General features: G+C 40.9%; 1 protein-coding gene across 3 annotated transcripts in view; it reads right to left on the bottom strand.

Annotated features, from left to right (window-relative positions):
• The window catches only part of adgrb2 (adhesion G protein-coupled receptor B2), a 268,475-nt gene that overhangs the window by 68,212 nt on the left and 182,721 nt on the right, over window positions 1-17,542 (bottom strand). For all 3 annotated transcript variants that reach the window (XM_028596716.1, XM_028596717.1, XM_028596718.1), the window contains 3 exons: window positions 14,546-14,633; window positions 13,471-13,573; window positions 7,902-7,945 (listed from right to left, as the gene is read on the bottom strand). In XM_028596716.1, coding sequence (XP_028452517.1) covers window positions 7,902-7,945; window positions 13,471-13,573; window positions 14,546-14,633 — 235 coding nt within the window. The remainder of the gene's footprint in view (window positions 1-7,901; window positions 7,946-13,470; window positions 13,574-14,545; window positions 14,634-17,542) is intronic.

Genomic DNA, 17,542 nt, shown 5'->3' with positions numbered 1-17,542 from the left:
GTGCCATTTTTTTTTATTTTTTTCATATTTAAAAAATTGAATCAGTGGTGCATCAATGGTTTGTAAGCTTATCTAACTCATTTTTGCAGATTTTGATTGCACTGTTGCTTATCTTTTTGTCAGCTCTGTGCCTGTGTGAATATATATCCTCTAACCTCTTTATGATGCCAGGAGTTTAGTTTCCTGATATAAACCACAGAAAGAAATGGAAAAATAAAGTGTGTAAGAGAAAACATATATTCCTGCTGCTGGAATCTATTCCGCAACACATTACATCCCCGACCTCTCCAGGGAGCCAGAATGCACACTCACTAGAGGCAGTGCACACTGCCATTTTACTCTCAATACAGCTAGAAAGCACTGAAGCAAATCTTCACATGACACAAATCATATGTACTTACTCAACCCTTCATAGCACCTAATATGCAGGACTGACAAGCCCACATTTACACAGTATTTGCCACGATCTAGGCCCGTGTTTCCATTTCAGTTGATGTGTGTGTATCTGCGTGTACATGTATAAATGAACTTAACCCAGATAGTAACTCTGTAGGAACTAAGCTTTCCTCTATTCCACTGACTAATGTAAAGATTGCTGTTTATAATCACAAGAACAAGCTGTGAGATTATCTAAAGCTTGCTGTGATGTTAATGTGCAAGACCGTACAGCTTACATTTTTTAAATGTTATCCTTGTCATGTCAATCAAGCGGTAACTCAAACATGAAATATTTATTGATGGGAGTCCCATGTGTTATGGAATGATTCAGGAGAAAACATTAATAATCTCTCATCAGAATGCATGCATCACTATTGTGGATGTATCAATATGAAATAAAATAAAAAATGACGGCGCCATCAAAAGTCCAGAGATGTGAACACTAAAACATATTTTTATAGGATAGTATGCAGGTAGTTTACAACACCTTTATTTCTTCAGTACAAATTCATGGATGCCTACTTCACCTACTTTTAAATGGAAACTTGAATAGAGACGGATGTAACTGTCCTTGCTTAATCCTACTTGTCTTGCTTGTGGTTCATGGGATGTGAGGTTGTCACACAAACCCTACTTCTTCCCTGATTACTCGTGTGAGGAGGATGCTTTGTCATTGACCTCCAGCGCCTCAATCTGCTCTCTGGCATGGCCATGGGCTAATTTCTAAGCTTCTTTCCTGGGATTATCTTTCTTCCTGGTGTGCAAGCTACTCAGCTAACAGGAAAAGCAGAGAAACAGGTTTCAGCTACAGCCATAAATGGCCTGCTGTCATAACATTAACATTGACCCAACCCATGGCTCTGAAGAAAGTGACTGCTGCTGAAAATGGATTATTATATCCAGATTCCAAAAAGTAGTTGTTTTTCTGAATTGACTTTGCAACCCAACATTTTCAAATGTTTCACCTCAAAGAAAACGTGACGGGATTCTGAAACTGAGCATCTTGTCGGGGGCTCAAAAAGGACTCTCACAAAGCACTAACATAGTGTCCTCTCAGACTACTTCCAGCTGCACAAGAGAAAAGCCGATATCATAGGAGTCAAAGATAAGCATAAGGCGAATACTGCACTTGACTTTAGGTTAAATAGGAGATCTTATAAAAGTGAATTTGCATTGCTTAATCTGTCAGGAGATCTTTACACAACAGCCTGACCTAAAATAGATTTTAAGGGGGTATATAGATGTTACTTACCCAGTGGTTCTTAAACTCTACAGGTCCAGCAGTGAGGAGGCAATGTATTCCAACTGACAGCAGAGAGCAAGTCTTCTTTTTCTCTACATTTAATCTAAACTTCAATTACTAATCACTACAAATGTCTAACATCTTCACCCAAGGGAAACAGCTTCAGTTCTAAAGGCTATCTCTGGCTGTACAGTGAGATACAGTGCATTATTCCACTCCCAGTGGTCACATGATGACACAATCAATAAATATAATGCATGAAGTAAAAAGACTAACCTAACAATCCTATCCTTTAAAGAATTTCATCACCCAAACTAAAAAGAAGAACTTTTCTTAAGAGCAAGCAGCCCACACTTGAAGTCCAGTAGTGTAAATAAATCATATCTAAAATTCAGATTTGAATGTACGGCTACTTAGAACTGATCTCAACATTAAACAGCTATTCAAAGCTACAAAAGTACCCTCGACAAGTACTCTCGACAAGAACCCAAGCATTCGGCACTCAGAATCGAAGCTACCATGTTAAGGCGCACTATAAGGGCTGTTGTGATAGCTGGGGAAATAAGCTGAGATCCTGTCGCCGTCTGAAATGCCCAATGGAGGCAGAGCCCACATAAGCCCTACTGGCCGACTCCCTCTTGCCGCGCTGACTCGCTGTTTGACTCAGTCTTGATCCCTTCTGCTCTGTCAGATGGAAAAGTGGAGCAAACCCTATCAACCCTCCACCCCCCTCCTCCTCCTGGTGGCTACGCTGTTAAGTGTGTTGTTGTGTGTGTTTCTGGGTAAGTGTCTGTGACAACGGGGAAGGATGAGGAAATATGCAATAAGTGGAAATGTTGTAAGGTAGTAAATGAATACAAGGAATTTCAATCTCAAATGGGGTCAAAAGGAACAGCCAACTGATTTTTTTTTTGTCTATTTTTTTTATAAAATATGCATTCAGAAGCTGCCTTGACACAAGAATTTAAAAAGACCAGAATAAGGCAGATAACTTTGTCTTATAGACGTAAACATAAGGAAGGCTATTTTGGGGCTAAATTGTATGCTGTCTCCTTAGAGATATCACTGTATGTATAGTATCAATCAATTTTCTACATATATCCCATGAAGGGTTGAAGTGAGCTGAAGTATATACCAGAATGCATTGGGCCTGTGAGAGGTGGGATACACTATGGTCGGGCTCTATCACAGGGCTAACATACATGCAAACAAACACAAGCTCACTCCTTATCTCTGACTGAGGCTTTGCTGCTACTAGCATAATGTGCGAATCTCAGACTGAACTGTTGGTGGTTGAGTTGGATTGTGGGTAATGTAGGTGCATGTATGGTTTTGAAAAGGAAGAACAATGTGCTGCATAAGAACATTGATATCTCTGGTTCTGCTGCATTGATTTCAATCTTTTTTTTGAAAATTCTCCATGACAATAATGCTAAATTGATGGAGTACTCTTTAAATGTTCTGTTGGGTTACCTCTGCACCAAAGAGCACCTTGTTAGACGTTTTTCAAACACCACCAAAAAGAAGCGCTTCTTTTCTCTGTCTTCCCACACTTTATTTATGTATTACATTCTTTCTATAATTTACTTGCTTGTTTGTTTCACAGGAGAGTAATCAATGGCTTATAGATGGCCATAATGCTGCCACGAGAACGAAACAAAATGTCATGCATTTGGCTAAGGTCAGAACTTGCCACTCTGCCTTTTAGTAAAATAAATGTGACTACATTTTGGTCAGATTTGTATCCAGCTAGTTTTTGGCAATGTGCAGAATATGCCTTTGACTTTTTACTTCATTTAAGGTTGAGACCTGCCAGTACCAAAGCTGCCAGTGTTGCCAGATCAGTCTGAGCCCAAAGCGAACCTTGCTCTATTGTGTCAGATTGAGGATGTTAGAGCTACTTGTGCTACACACCAGGCCATTATTACTCTATGGCAGTGAAGGATGGTAGGGGTAGGGTGGGGTGCCTGGCTCTTTAACCACTGATCCCCGATCAAGCTGAAGACCACTGGGGATTAGGAATAGGATTAAGTGACCCACAACCCTTCACAAGCTTACTCTCATCCATCCATCTAAAGTGTATATTGCATTCATCTCTAAGTACAGTACTGGGTCATATTCTTTTAAGCATGCTTTAAATCGAGATTGCACATTTGCCCACCCATAATGCATTTGAGCTTTGTCATTTGCATGAGAGTATATACTGTAGCTTCTATGCTTATTAGAAATAAAATCTGAATTATATGATGCATACATACATACAGTATATGTATATTTTATAGATGGCATCAAAACACAGTTTGTTCTGATTAAAAAAGCAGCAGCTATAGAATCAGTATAACACATCTGGGAGTGGCACATACACACAATCTATCAAACGGAGACAATCTATAATGCACCAGACATAAGATAAGTGCTGCACTGTACAGTGAGTGTGTGTATGTCAGTGGGGCTTCAGCCAGATATTCCATACTGAGGCAGAGTGAGGGTCAAAGCATAGAGATGCCAGAGGCAAGGTCAGCAACCACACAGCAGAGAGAAGCCGAACATCATCCATTTCCATGGATGAGAGAGAGAGAGAAAGAGAGTTATTGAGAGACAGCAGAAAACTAAAAGAGAGACTTTGGAGAAATAACCCAGTGAAGAGTCAAGGTAGACCAAAATGACATCCTCCAAACGTGTACGTTTTTACTCTTAATAGCTTCCGTTGCTTCCACTAACCTGTGCTCCTGGTTTGGAACTTTGTAAAACTTACACGAGAGCTAGACATAACAGTATATATTTGAGCCAGCGAATGAATGAGAGTAGGTTGGGGAAACGGGAACATGGGGAAAGACAGGGAGGGATGGCGAGCGCAGCGATTTGGGTGGGCAGATGGTGTCGACATATGGGCCTGTTAGGGGCAAAATAAATAAATAAACACTCACACATAAATACTGAGATGAACTGTGAGTGCCACAAACTGTTGGCCAACTTAGCCGGCTGAGAGAGAGTGCAAATGGGACTGAGCTACCACTGAAATTGCTTGCAGATTTCTAAATAGACAACTGCTGAAAAACATGCACACAAGACAATTCTGTAGGATGACAGCAGGCTTTAGAGATGTGAGCCTCTGATCTCCAAGTAAGTATAGATTACCCATTTTTAAATGTTGGTGCAACTGTGCACTAAATATAGTCTCCATATACAGGTCATAGATTGAAAGTTAATTGTCTGTCTCCGAGCTGAACTTCTGTTTCCCTGCTGTCTGGTTCAGCTGCTGCCGTGTTTGCCCTTCCTCCGCACTGCTATCTATACATTCTCCTCCTCTTGTCTGCCTCTCGCTCAACCTCAAAGCCTTTGGCTCAGTTAGAGAGACAGCCAGGTTGAGAGAGGTGATATCCTCCAGCAAACAAACGGCGGCTTTGTACAACATGTTCTCTTCCCATATCAACTGCACGCTCCCGTCCAGCTACATCTAAGATATGCTGCCCGGCACACACACATGCAAATGGGGGAGGATTAAAGTACCAACACTGTACAGTCAGCGTATAGATACGTTTGTGTCCTTTTTTGTCCTTGTATGTGTGCATGTACCCTGGATGTACATAATGTATAGATGATAAATTCCATATGTGACCATCTAATTAGAATTGAAGCGCACCAGTTGGCTTCGCTTGACAGCTTCACACCCTCTCCTAACACCATCTGTGCACCCAAACAGCATGTTGTGATGACCTAAGGCTGTTTACACTGAAACGGTCAAGTCTGCCCATTTTCGTTCAAAATGTAAACAACCAATGGAGATCATGAACATCCTCGTCAGGTTAGGAGAGCCGGAATAGCTGACATGAGCTTGCATTTCAGTGTGTGGCCCACGAACTAGGTCTTGGTCAGCGTGTGTTTGTGTGTTAAAGCTTCTAAGCATCTGTCTGTGCTCCGTATTGTTCGTGTCTGCAAACATGCTACCTAATCCCCGGCAAACACATTTGGATGGTTTCCACATTCCTCCCAGTTTGAGCATGGTTTGTTGCTAGACATCGCCTCCACCTTGCCACTTTATATTCTGTTTGGCTCTCTGCCCTCGTAACGTCTGCAAATTTAATTTGATTGCAGTTGTAATCTGCTGGCTAGTTAATTGACTTTGCCGAGCTTTGTTCCTACCTTGATGGAGAGGGGTAGTTTGATAAGTTACAAAATGTCTTATCCTCTCCGTATGAACCTGCGTTCCCATTGTGTGCTTTGGACTTTACACTGGAGGATACTCCCCTAGAACTGGGTAAAACTATAATGTGATCTCGAGGGGGAAGCTGAGCTGACGGAGATTTTCCTGTCATCCATCTTGTTGTCACAGTAGACAGGAAGACCCACTGTGATGACTAATTCAATTGTTATGAAAGCCATTTGCTCTGTTAAAGATTCATCTGTCAAATCTGGTTATTAAAAATGATGCTCATATACAACTGATCTAGATACTGTATATTAGCAAATACAATTTGGAGGAAAGGAATACCACGGGGATGGTATTTCTAATCAACGTAACAATGAAACAAATTGACAAATTAATCTCCACTCAAGGTCTACTTACTCACTTGTTCTGGAGCGGTTAACCATAAATTCAAATTCAAAACAACTTTATTAATCCCACAAGGGGCAATTAGTTACATGTAGCTTGCAAACACAGTAACATACAACAACATGCAAAAATAAATACACCAAGGAAATAAAATGTAGAATAAAATATATAAATAATGTTCAAATCACACGTCTTCTTTAGCAGATGTTTTTGCTCAGTTGTCATGGAACTGAAGATGTTATTGCTCACTTCTCCATGACAACTGAGCACTTGCTGATATAGATTAAATAGATCTTGAGTGGAGATTATTTTGTTAACTGCTGTTTCCAGTACCAAGAATTAACTGTCAACTTCAGGTATCTGCAAATCGCTCAGAGTCAATATATTTAATTTGTTGTCCTAACAATATCCTTTCCAGGTCACATGTTCAAAACGGAAATGCTGACCCAAATCATGTGAAAAGATGTGAGCTTTGTAATATTTAACCCAAACCATGATTTTTTCTTAACAATAACTAGAGACCATCTTGCGATGGGATCGCACCAGCCACGGCATAAAGTGCGTGTGAGTTCACACCCATCTTTGAACTCGGCCTCCACTGATCTCAACTATATAACTGTAAAGTTTTGTGACTGCATCTTGCACGGTTGTGCCGCTATCGCGGTGAAATAGATCACAAACAGACAGAATCAAAACACCTGGCAAAGTACTCAAAGGTGAAGTGTTTCCAGGACCACATATTGCCATGATGACTGACACACACACACACACACACACACACACACACACACACACACACACACACACACACACACAGTGAAAACAATACCAACAATCGCGGCTGGTAACCAAGTGATTTTGCGGCCTAAACCTAAAAATATGTACTTTGCTTTATATGCTTTACCTCTAATGCCGACCTTACCTACCATGACTTGCCAATAAACGTTATACATTTACGATAAAATGAGTGGTAAATTACTTATTTTGTAGGAGATGGGGATGCATCTGTTCATTTATACTAGCATGGGAAGAAGATATATGCCATTCAAAGGTACAGTAGTGGCCTCATAGTACAAGTGCAATGAGACCATGACCTGCACGCAAATCCTGGCTTAATGGTCCTGAACAAGTTAGACTTTGTTATTGACATAAAAGAGTAATCACTATGTGGGTTAATGGTTAAAACAGCATGATCAATTGTGCTGGTTTACATTATGTAGTTCACTAGATGTCAAAGAGTCAGTGGCCTACATAGACAGATGAGAGAAACCCCATCCCGGTCACTGGGTCACTGGTGGCATAAAACTGGATTGTTCACGTTAAGCCAAATGACAACAGTTCAGAATTGCATATTAAACCTCTAACATGGTGCGATTATAGGTAAACATTGAAAAAGAGGATTGCAACAAAGGAAAACCTGCTCCAATGAGGCGTTCTGATTGATGTTACTTGTGAATTCTTAGCAACACAGAGAGAATGGTGTTTGTTCTCATTGACTAATTTAATTAACACTAACTCAGGGAACTTCATTAGACTGTTTTCAGTTCATTAATGAAATTAATCTCACTGGGCATGAGCACACACCAGATAAACACACAGACACAAACCTTACTACACACTGTACACTCTCACATGCACACATCAGAATAATTTAGAGTGACTTACGGGTTGCCATAGTCCCAGACAACGCACTGTGGATCTGAGGTACCCTGCAAGATACAGGGAGGGGAGGGGAGGGAGAGAAGATAAGCTGTTATTGCCAGTCGAGAGGATGAGTGAGGGAGGCAGAGCGAAGACAGAATAGTTTGTTGCCTGAGGAGAAAGAGTGATGCTGCATGGGCGATGGAGAGAGGTAAACAGACAATGAAAGAGAAGGATTGAGACAGAGGGTGGGAGGGAGAGATGGAGAAAGAGTCATTGTCAGTGTACAGAGCAGCAAATAGCTGCTGCTGCAAAAAGAGGGGTGTGTGAGCAAAAAAATTGAGAGACAAAAAAAAGCCATTTCATGGATGATAATACACAGCAAGTTGAGGTCATAAACATCCAATAGTGGAAAGGCATTGATATTTTTTTAGTACTTATTAAATTCGGTATCTCTAAACATTGTAATTTGAATTTGGGGAGGTGATTAAAAACATTTTAAAACCACAAAAAATAAAGTCACTTAACCCTTCACAGTGGTGTAAACGCTGGTGATTTGCCATCCAGCTGACTCTTAATCCATCGACTCGCTGGAGCCAAAAGACTATCGTTGAGGGCCGAGGCAGGTGAATCATCTGGTAATCAAAGCTCAGTCACGCGTGGTGGAGAAGGAAGACTCCCAATGACTCAATCAGTGAATCAATCACGGGATCAATATCTTGAATTGACTCATCACAGCTTGTTCTGCCTATGATCCTCAGTGATCTCAGCATTGATTGCTTTTAAAGAGTCGGCCGTGCCCTTTCAACCTGCACGCCTAATTTGGTAACGATTGGATTGCAACTGGTTTTAGGTGACCATTTAGGTGAGTTTGTCTGTTCTGGGTCCATGATTCTGTTCTTACATTCATTCCTGAATCAAAAGCATTAAAAGTCTCAACCTGGTATGAGTACCGTCTGAAAGAAACAGCGGACCAATCCACTTTCTGGGTCCTTTAGAGTAAGACTGATTAGGCCTTTGTGTAACTACATTGGGTCCCCACAATTGAGATGCCATTTTTCCACTGTTGCAGAGGAAAATGGGCCAGTCTGTTGGTCCTTCCTGAGTCCTGCATTAAGCCCTTTGCCTTTGAGCTCCCCCTTATGGTAAAGGGGATAATAGCAGTAACAATAACATGTCCACTGTAAGTAAAGAAACCTGAGAAACAATTGAAGAAATTACTTCTTCATGAGTGAAGAGAAAACTGAAGGTTTTGTGAATATGTTGTGAATAGGTTACATTCCATTCTGTAAAAACTCTCAACAAAGCCTCTCTCATCATTTTAATTGGTATCATACATTTGTATCATAAATTGTTACATTTGTTTTATCTGCAAGATATATTTATCTACCTTGAACCAATCCTCCTTCCTTTGGTGCCTCTTTCTTATCTTTCTACTCCCACGTCATCGAAGTGAACGGAGCGATTGTTAGAAAATGGATGTATCCTTGTGTCTCATTAAGCCTTCAGAACATTGTGAACTGAACCCTGCCTCGAGTCACTTTGTTATCCAAGATCGCGTAACTGCTTTCAGAATCAACTCACAGAGGTCAAGCCAGTAGAGGATAGAGACAGGAACCACAAAACAATCATGATCAGATTGTTTCCTAACAGAATAACAATGAATGAATGAATAACAGTTTTAAATTGAGCAAAAAGGGACAGAAGGAGCTAAAGCACATTCAAGTCTGCACTATGAGGATGTATTTCTCCAAAGGCAAGGTCACCCCTCCTACTCTGAATAGTTCATAACTGATCTCCCAGGATTCAGTGGATCCTGGGGTCTCTGCATGGCTGGACTTCAGAGGACTGGATGATGCAAGGTTTATATACACAGGATCAGAGGCAAGGCGACACAGATTGATGGATGACAGCGCTTTGTTCTGCCTCACATGCAGAGCGCCGCCGTCACTGACATTAGTTGTCTCTGGGCGTGCTTCAGCGTGGAGGGCTCTCTTAGCATTCGACTATCAATCAGTGTGCATCATGCCCAACTGTACGCTGCAGCGGGACTGACATCCGTGTACTCCCACAAAGTCGCCTCCTCTGTAGAGCTGATACGTGGCATCATGACAGCGTCTGCTCGACTGATGCCTCTCAAAGGGAGCACCATGTGTCTGATTCTAACAGCTGCATTTATGGACAACAATGATGGCATCTACCTTAACAGCTCTGTCTATTTTCTCTCAAATGGAACAGCCATTTATCTTCAAGGCATTCACAATCACATGTGATAGCCATTTGGCAGCAAAATGCCTAATGCATATTAACTTTGAATATGGTGAGCTAATCAGATGAAAAGAGCTGCTGTAAAAGACCACACTGGTTCAGGGAGCCTTCAAATCCTTCCACTTCATATCAGGGATTATAGATTCAGAAAATGAAATGGAGCAACGTGGATGATGCTTTTTGACTGATGAAAGTAAAATACATTACAGGGAAATTACTAGAAAGGCTTTATGGCTCGGAAACCTAAACAGAGCTGCCTTGCTAGCTGAAGGATAGCTGGAGGAGGGGGTGTGGGTCTACTGGTTTATAAGGGTCTGACTGGACCAGATGTCCACTCAGTGAAGACATGCCCGTGCACAGAGAGCCCTACACCCCCCTTTGAGAGCGAAGCCTGAGGCAGCGGTTGCCAGAGCACTGCTTCAGTAGCTGGGTGTTTCTACACCGGCCAAGGTCGACATCCACTGCAGCTGAAGACCACGACAGGAGACTGTGAGGAGGCTCTCCTTTTCACTTCCATACCTTCTCTGCTTCCCTTATAGTAGCTCAGCATTTTCTGCCCTAATTAAGTTAAGGCCAAGCTGAGCAATGATGAACATAGATCGACACTGCCTTTAAGGTAAAATAATTATGTGTAGTTTTACTGAATGTAATCAAACTAGTTTCACTTACTTTTTTGGTTACATATTAGCTAAATGGAAACCTCAATAGTGTTAAAGGGATAGTTATACATCTTTTTTTCCCCCTTTCTCTCCTGGAGTTAAAAGAGAAGATTGATACCTCTCATATCTGCCCATTAAATAAAATACTACAGCCAGCAGCCAGTTAGCAAAGCTTAGCATAAAGTCTAAAAACAGGGGGAATCAGTTACAGTAGCTAGCTGGCTCTGTCTGAGGATAACCTTTAGAGGTGCTGGTAGGCTGACTTCAGACAATGCTAGCTAGATGCTTCACCCTGCGTCCAGTCTTTATGCTAAGCTATGCTAACTCGCTGCTGGCTATAGCTCCATACTTAAACAAACAGCCAGGAAATCTTCTCATTTAACTATTGGGAAGAAAGCTTATTAGTGTATTTGCCAAAATGTCAAAAAACTGCTTTAATCATACTCATCCTTCAGTGCAATACTACAAATACAAACTACTTTAGTTATAAAAAAATAAATAATTTGTTTTGTCTTTTATTTTGCTTTTAGGAGTTGCTAAAAACCCTAATGAATTTCAAGTAGCAATTATGGATATGAGCAATGGTTACATCTCAAATGAAACCACATTAATATTATGCTAATGCTTGTATCCTCTGCAATGTCATTTCGTTTTTGTTATACAGCAGAGATATATTAATTTTCAAACGTAGTATTAATTAAATGTTGACATCACTTTCATCAATTATTTCTCTTGAGGGTGGTTATGCTGTATGCTGAACTTCTTTCCTGGACATGAAACATAACTTTTTACAGAAAGCCTGCATTATAAAATGGGGTCATGGAGTTTAAAAGATGGGGGGATTTACTGTACCAGGAAAAAAAGTTCTAATGAAAGACACTATTCAGGTGCTTTATGGGAAATACTGTATAAGATTGAGCTTTTATGGTGCTGACCCATACAAAAGGGACTGAAAGTCAGGACTGCATCAATTTTCACCATCCTTATTTTCTCTTGTGAATCTCAAAAATTTAGGGAAGCGTAATGCTTAATAGTCGGAGTACCCCATAAAGCAGGATAACAGCTGGAACACACCGCACGCGCAAGTCTCGCTTGGCGTATACGTGCCTGATTGTGCGCCTGGCCGTACATACCGGACGCGTATTTCTACGTGCCAGTCTCTCTCTCTCTCTCTGATTGAAAGAGACAGGATGAGTGGGGAAAACTGTGGTAATTGTGTGTGTGTGTGTGTGTGTGTGTGTGTGTGTGTGTGTGTGTGTGTGTGTGTGTGTGTGTGTGTGTGTGTGTGTGTGTGTGTGTGTGTGTCTCTCTGTCTGTCCGTCAGTCTGTCTCTACTTGTGCCTGATCGCGTGTCGCTGTGAGAAGTCAAGACTGCCAAAATAACCATAAACCTTATTTTGAAATGTGTATATTTTGGTAAAACATCCGGCTACACTGTGGTCTTCCTGTATGTGATTACCTGCCTGGCTTGACACATGCGCCCGCGTATTGCGCAAAAAGTAGAGGAGACGCCGAAACTATCGCTGCAGCGCGCTGGCCTATGCGGACGCTACGCGCCCGGTGTGGCCAGACAGATTGGATAACATGGGCGCTGAAATTAAAATGGCTGCGCTACGCGGCTATACGCTTACACATGTGGTGTGTTCCAGCTGTAAGAATGTCTTTACAGACGCTGCATATGTGCATCCCAGCCTTGTACTGCACTGTGTGCAGAAGTGTCTGTCCTCAAATGGAGCCTCCAGTTAGTAGTCCAGAGCAGCATGCATGGACCAGCATTAAGACATCATCCTCTAGACAGAGGGTGTGCAACCTGCAGTACCTCTGGCTTTGCAAAAACTGTTAAAAAGTAGAATAAAAAGAAGATAAAAGATAGAGTCATATAAAGGAAATGCCCTTATTAAGTAATGAATTAGAGATGGAGAACAAATAAAAAGTACAGTATTTATACGAAACACTGTGCAATAATTTGATCCTAAGGTCCTGGTTGACACAGCAAGTGACTGATTTTATTGGCAGATTTTAGTGTGTAAATATGTGTGTGTGTGTGTGTGTGTGTGTGTGTGTGTGTGTGTGTTTTGTCTAAAGAGAACCATTAAATATTCAACATTATTTTCAAAACTGTGCCCACCTATGCACAGAAGAATGGCTAATGAAACCCACATCTTATTGAGGTCGTGCGGAGTGCCTTTCATTAAACTTGCACTTAGTCCTTTCCGCTGAAGACACCCCACGAGTCGTTTATAATAACAGACTCCACTGCAATATAAACTGAATAGGCACCGGGAGACTTTGCGATATAAGGAAGTCACAAAGGTCTGCATTTATTTAGGCAATTCAACGAGCACAATGCCGCTTTATAGCATGCAGCACTTTCTCTTTCAACTGAACTCAGGAAACATGGGTCAGCTGGGAGAAAAGGAAATCCTTTAAAGCCTTGAACAAATGTATTTTCTTGGCCAAAGCTTGCTCAATGTACTTATAGGTTATATAATATAAAATGCAAACAATTGCATTGAAATATTTACATTGTGTTGCATGTAACACTTTGATGTTACTGGGTTTTATGATGGTTAGAAGTTACACACGTATCTGGTTGAGAACACATAAAAACAATTCGGCTGTTATGACTGGGAAAAGTGAGAGATAAAAAAAATTAATAAACGTACATTAAAAAGCGGTAACAGCTCCACCACCACCATGGGCTTGCTGGGTTGTGGTTCCGGCCGAACTGTCACTGTCAGGATCTTGGAGTTGATCACCGCAGGGGGGCTGCGAAGACACGCACAGTCACACACAAGAGTTATTTATTTTAAGAACTGTACAGCACATTCAAGTCTGGCTTGAACTGATTTTGTGATGCTGGTGAGTTGCTTTCTTACGCTGTTTGTCATACACACAAAACGCATGCATACATTCAAACACACTCAGAAAAAGACATAAACACCCAGTTCCCTGCTGTGCTTTTGATGGTTTATAAGTGTGTTTGCTCAAAATAAATACATAAATAAATAACCATAGAACAAAACAAAAAACATAGGAAAAAAAAATAAAAACTAATGACAAAAAGGAGAAAGCCAGAGCCAGCGCCCAAGTAAAGTCAGAACACTGGACCTATTAAGATTCAGCAGAGATACAGGGAGAAAATGGTTTTAACAGATTCAGCTCATCCACAACCAAGAGCACTGACCTGAATAAAAGGGCCCAGGGCCAGCACAAACACCATATCACAGTGGCCTTTTGTCAAACTCCTGATTCCTCCTAACTTCTATTTTTACAAGTTCTATACAATAAAGGACCCATTAGGCCCGCACCCATTTGAAGCCCACTACACAATTCTAAAAATACATTTTCAATGCAAAAGAAAAGGAAAAAAACATCTAGAGAAATGTACTTTTTTTTGGAGATCCAAGACATTTGTCTGATAACTAGGCAGACACAAGAAAAGAATAGAAGCAACACAGACATTAAGAGAAAGAAAACAGATGTAGAATTTGAGGATGGAATTAGAGAGACAGAAAGAAAGCGACAGAAGAAAAGGCACGGAAATAGAAAGGTAGTAAGAATGGAAACCAAGAAAAAAAAAAAAGGCAAATGGAAGGGAGATGAAAAGTCGTCAGAGAAAGCATTGAGAAAATAGATGCAGAAAGGTAAAATAAAGGACAGGGAAAGGGGTAGAAGGTGAGAGCTGCTTGAAAAAGTAAGAATCATAATTAGACAGCGGATCACATGAGAAGTACTCACTTTGGTGCAGGTAGGATGACGCCCAACGTCCTGTACAAGATGGCTCCGATGACATAGTACATCGGAGACTCTAACTCTGTCTCTGTCTCTGAAACACAGGAAAGTTTGTGACCGATCAGCCCAAATAAGTGCCATGGTTTGCCTAAAACATCTTGAAAAATCGATTATAAATCCATCTATCCATCAATTAATTTATTATGTACACCCCTTGTTATTTTGTGCAAGGGCACAGGTTGCCGAAGACAGGTTTTTTTTTGGACAAGTACAGCTTAAAATTTATGGAAACTAATTTATATTTGTCATTTTAATTTCAACATATATGAACTCTTGTGGCAGGTAAATGGGTCATTGGAGCAAATTAATATTTGAAATATCAACAAGAAAAATAACAAATGTGCTTGTATGTTAAGTAGAAACTTCTCATACAATATCATTATCAAACCTGCTATTCTGACATTTAAATTATAGGCAGGAGGTTGGTATTTGTGATTAATTTGAGATAACCTGCACTTATAAGTTGGTCATGTGATATTAATAAGCTAAATGCAAAAACATCTATTAGTCGGTGAAGCAAACAAGCACAGATTTCACCTTTCTCAACCTGCAAATTCAGCCTTATTTACATTTACTCTTGAGCTGTGGCTGACAAACGCTTTGTTGACTACATCAAAATAAGAAGTTAGTTAATTGCAGCGCCTGATATGACGGCTACATATTCAGACTTATTATGCTTCTGAGTTGAAAACATCCCACTATTTCAGGTGCAAGATCCTCATTTCACACTTTGTGTGGGTGGACACACCATCTGTGTCAGATTGTTTGCATTGTAACAGTTAGTAGCTTACCTATTGCTCAGCAGAAGCATCATTTGTAAAACCAAGTCCATTGCTCTAACATGTGATCAATTTGATTACAATTATTTCAATTAAGCCAAAGTGTCCAAAACAATGTGTCTTTCTTTCCAATGTTCTCTAATTTTTCCTTGTTTTGAATCCCCTTTCTTCCTTTCCTTCTCCTCAGTCCTCACCCCTCTCTTCCTCCTCTGTTGTTGTCGCCATTCTCCCACCCTATTTTCAACTTTGCCACCCTTCTTTACAACAGTCCTTTACAACCCCTTGCCTTCCACCACTCCCTTCAGTGTTCTTTCACCAAAAAGAGCAGGGGCTCCCAAGGAGATGTAGTGTCCCTCTGTAAATGTCACTTTGTCTCAAGTGAGGGAAGTGAAAGGAAGCAGAGAGGGAAAGTAAGAGGGGAAGAGTTCATGTTGAGAGACGCCACTCCCTCCTTTCATCTTTCAGGCTGAGAGAAGCGACGGAGGAGCATAGGCACAGAGGACGGGAGAGAAAGCGACAGAGGGGGCTGATGGTATCAGACATACTTGGTGACTCATCCAAAATCTGTCTGCCTGCTGCCTAAGAGGTAATACTCAGGAAGAGAGATGGCTATGCAAGACAGACAAGGAGCGAAAGAGGAAGAGACAAAAAGATCTCGGCAGTGGGGGGAAAAAGCAATTGTTAGACTGTGAGGTGGCAAAAAAACCAGATCAAAGTCAGCATGAGAAAGCCTGTGAGTGTGATGGATCCTAATTGGACAGTGTCTGCAAAGGCATGCAAATGAGAAAGTCAGTGTATTGTGGGTAAATGGTAAATCAGTGTGTGATGGGGTGGCACTCCTACGCAAGAGGATGATTAATACTACAAAAGCACTCAATCACAAAACCCTAATTTCCCATGAACAGATTTTTCGTCGCTCTTTGCTCGCTGAACATCTAAATGATTGGTGGTCAGCTGTAATCCAGCAAAATGGCAAACCACCAGTCACCAGCTGTGAACTTTAATATGCCATTTGTCAGGGAAAAGATATGCTTGGAGTTGATGCAAAGCCATAATTTATGGTTTTAATTAAAGATTGAACGCTCCATCCAAACAGTTCAATGGGAGTTACTCTTTTCATTCATTCCTGGTTTCTTTCTTCTGCAATCTGCTTTTTTCACAACAGCAAAAAACAGCAGCTCTGTACTTAATGCACAGAAGTGAGAGTGGTAATAATCTCCTCTTACTCTCGTCAACAGAACAAATTGGCCAATATCAAAATTATTCCTATTAGATACACAACTTTTATTTTAGCACCAATAGTCAAACTCCCAGCTCACTGGTGGTATTTTGAAACCCAACACAGTCACAGTTAAAACTGCAAATAAGGAAGTCAGTCTAACACAATATTAGAGAGTAGAGCACTCTGTTGTTTTGCGTTCTTGCTCGAGTAATACTTCAAAGCCAACAGAGCATAACCGCATGCATGTACCAGCAATGGTGTATTTAAAATATGAAGTAATTGCCGGCTTTTATGTTTTCGATGTGCATGTGCGTGCTTGCAGGTCAGAGCCTGTGCCAGTATGTGTGTTTGTGAGGAAAAGAGCGAGACAGCGGCTGGAGAGAGGGAGTTTGTCACTTTGAAAATCAGTGAAGAACAGTCCCAGCCTCTGCCCAGTGAAGCGATTCATGAACCTATCAATTGGCTGTGCGTATGTGCAACTGTGTGCACACACAAAGGTGCCAGTGGGCCTTTATGAGCATAGTTAAGCTGTCCATCTGAGATAGGCTTTCATTATGGCGTAAATGAACCAATCAAACTGATAGCAATCAACTGAAGACTTCAACTTATGGACTGCCAATGGGAAGAGGCAGAGTTCCCACAGGGGCAAAGAGTACTAATAATGGCCTAACTCATACAACAACATGCAGTTTGGATGAAACAATTTACCAAATAGCATATGCTAAAGTGGCAATGGCATGTGCTGAATATCATATGAGAAAATGGCTGAGTAAATGAGATGCAGCAGGTCACTTTTATTGCACTACAAGTAGGGCTGGACGATTAATCGAAAATGTATCGACATCGAAATTCTAAAGCTGATATCGACGTATTTTTCCCATGACAATAATTTCCATTATTTATTTCTGTTGATAGGCCTACTTTCTCCTTAAAAACATTCTA

This window comes from Perca flavescens, chromosome 14 (assembly GCF_004354835.1).
Source record: "Perca flavescens isolate YP-PL-M2 chromosome 14, PFLA_1.0, whole genome shotgun sequence".
Classification (NCBI taxonomy): domain Eukaryota; kingdom Metazoa; phylum Chordata; class Actinopteri; order Perciformes; family Percidae; genus Perca; species Perca flavescens.
This window is presented reverse-complemented; position numbering and strand designations above follow the sequence as displayed.